This window comes from Rhipicephalus sanguineus, chromosome 7 (assembly GCF_013339695.2).
Source record: "Rhipicephalus sanguineus isolate Rsan-2018 chromosome 7, BIME_Rsan_1.4, whole genome shotgun sequence".
NCBI classification, from domain to species: Eukaryota; Metazoa; Arthropoda; class Arachnida; order Ixodida; family Ixodidae; genus Rhipicephalus; species Rhipicephalus sanguineus.
Window position 1 is genome coordinate 87,962,874 of NC_051182.1, and position 1,655 is coordinate 87,964,528.

Below are 1,655 nucleotides of genomic sequence, written 5' to 3' on the forward strand. Positions count from 1 at the left end.
ATGTCAACACTAAGCCTTGAGCCTATCAGGATTTCGTGCTTGTTGGCTACACCATGTTGTCCCCGCTTGCGCAGTCGGAAACGGGACGGGTCTTCGAAGCCGGCTGTCGGGAGCCGACTTCGAAGACCCATCCCCATCTCTCCCAGAAGAATTTGGCGGATTGCGGCTGTCATGAGCTGACTCTGAAGACTCGTTCCCACCACTCCCAGGCAAAAAACTTTGTGGGTTGCTGCTGTCTTGAGCAGACTTTGAAGACCCATTCCCATCTCTTCCCTCCCCCGTGTTCGAATTTCGTGCATTTACTGTAGGTGAGGAGGAACACCCAGGACTTTCCTCCGGAAGTCCCGATGGTTGATCCTGGGTCGCAGGCATCGGAGGGTGCACTTCAGCTGGTGCGCCGTCGCACTGGACAGCGGGGGCACTAGGAACGGATTGCCGAGGCAGCAGCTCATTTGAAGCAGTTCATCCACATGGAGCAGTGGGAACCCGTGGATGGCCTTGTTCGGTTCTCTCAGATCGACGCAGAGGCGGATGTCCGCGTTTTTCTTTCGGACGACCATGAGTGGCGACACCCATTCGGATGCCGACACCCGCTCGATGACGTCGTTGTCCTCGAGTCGACGCAGCTCGCTTGCGACTTGCTGCCGGAGCGCCAGAGGCAGGCGACGCAGCTTGGTGGACACTGGTATGATGTCCGGCCGCCTCTTGACCCGGTGGCCGTAGTCCCTGACAAGTCCCAGCTCCCCGTCGAAAAGGTGCTCGAGCCCCGGAGGCACACCTGCAGGAAGCTGCGAGGAAACGGGTGAAGCCAGACGACACGTTAGTGTTGCGCCGCCGATCAGGAGTCCCAACTGCTGGATAGCGGTGAGCCGCAGCAGTGAAGTGCCGTGCGCTGTCACGTACAATGTGACAAAGGCCAGCTTGTCACGGTGCTGCAAGTCTGTGCGGAAATAGCCTAGGAGTGGTATGCAGTGCTTCGAAAAATTCTGCAGTTGGATGGACGTTTGCAGCTGTCGGTGCTTCGAAGCGAAAAGCATGTCGAAGTCCTTCTTGGTCATTAACGATGCAGTGGCTCCGATGTCTACCAACAATGACATGTGGCTATGTCCTCCGACGACGACAGGGATGCGCAAGTCCCTTGGGCTAGTCGGCGCAGCTTCGAAGGATAGTACTGTCGAAGCCAGACGGGTGAAGCCAGACGACACAACAGAAGGGAGCATGCGCAGGGGCATCGGGAAAAAGGCGGATTCCTCCCATTGCGGAAGCACGGCAAAGAGACGTTAGGTGCAGAACGCTTTCAAGAGGGCGGAGAGGGGCGAAGGGCGAAGTATCAATATTACTGACTGAGAAGGAAAAGAATCAGAAAAGGAAATGTCTTTCACCCTTCAGTCGTCTTAGGCGAATGCATGACACATAACACATAACTCCCGTTTCTTAGCTGGCTAGGGTAATGTTATCAGGGTGAAATGGTATAACCTGTCTCCTTTCTAAAAAAAGAGACTTAACCCTTTGAGACGCTATGTGCACAAAAGTGCACACCGCTTGTTTTTGTTAGTAGTATCCACTAGTGGCTAAGAAAGAGCCAGATACATTGAGCTCTGGATGCATTGAACCTCCTGCATAATAAATTTGTCTTCATTTAACTTCATCTTGCA

The 1,655-nt window shown here is 54.1% G+C and overlaps 1 protein-coding gene across 1 annotated transcript; it reads right to left on the reverse strand.

Moving 5' to 3' along the window:
* Positions 1 to 299: 299 nt before the first annotated feature.
* On the reverse strand, positions 300 to 1,037 carry LOC125759126 (uncharacterized). Its single transcript, XM_049417433.1, has one exon. The coding sequence runs from the start codon at positions 1,035 to 1,037 to the stop codon at positions 300 to 302; it is 738 nt and encodes a 245-aa protein (XP_049273390.1).
* Positions 1,038 to 1,655: the final 618 nt, after the last annotated feature.

Coding starts and splice junctions, on each gene's coding strand:
- LOC125759126 (XM_049417433.1), bottom strand. CDS start 1,037: ATGCTTTTCGCTTCGAAGCACCGACAGCTGCAAACGTCCATCCAACTG.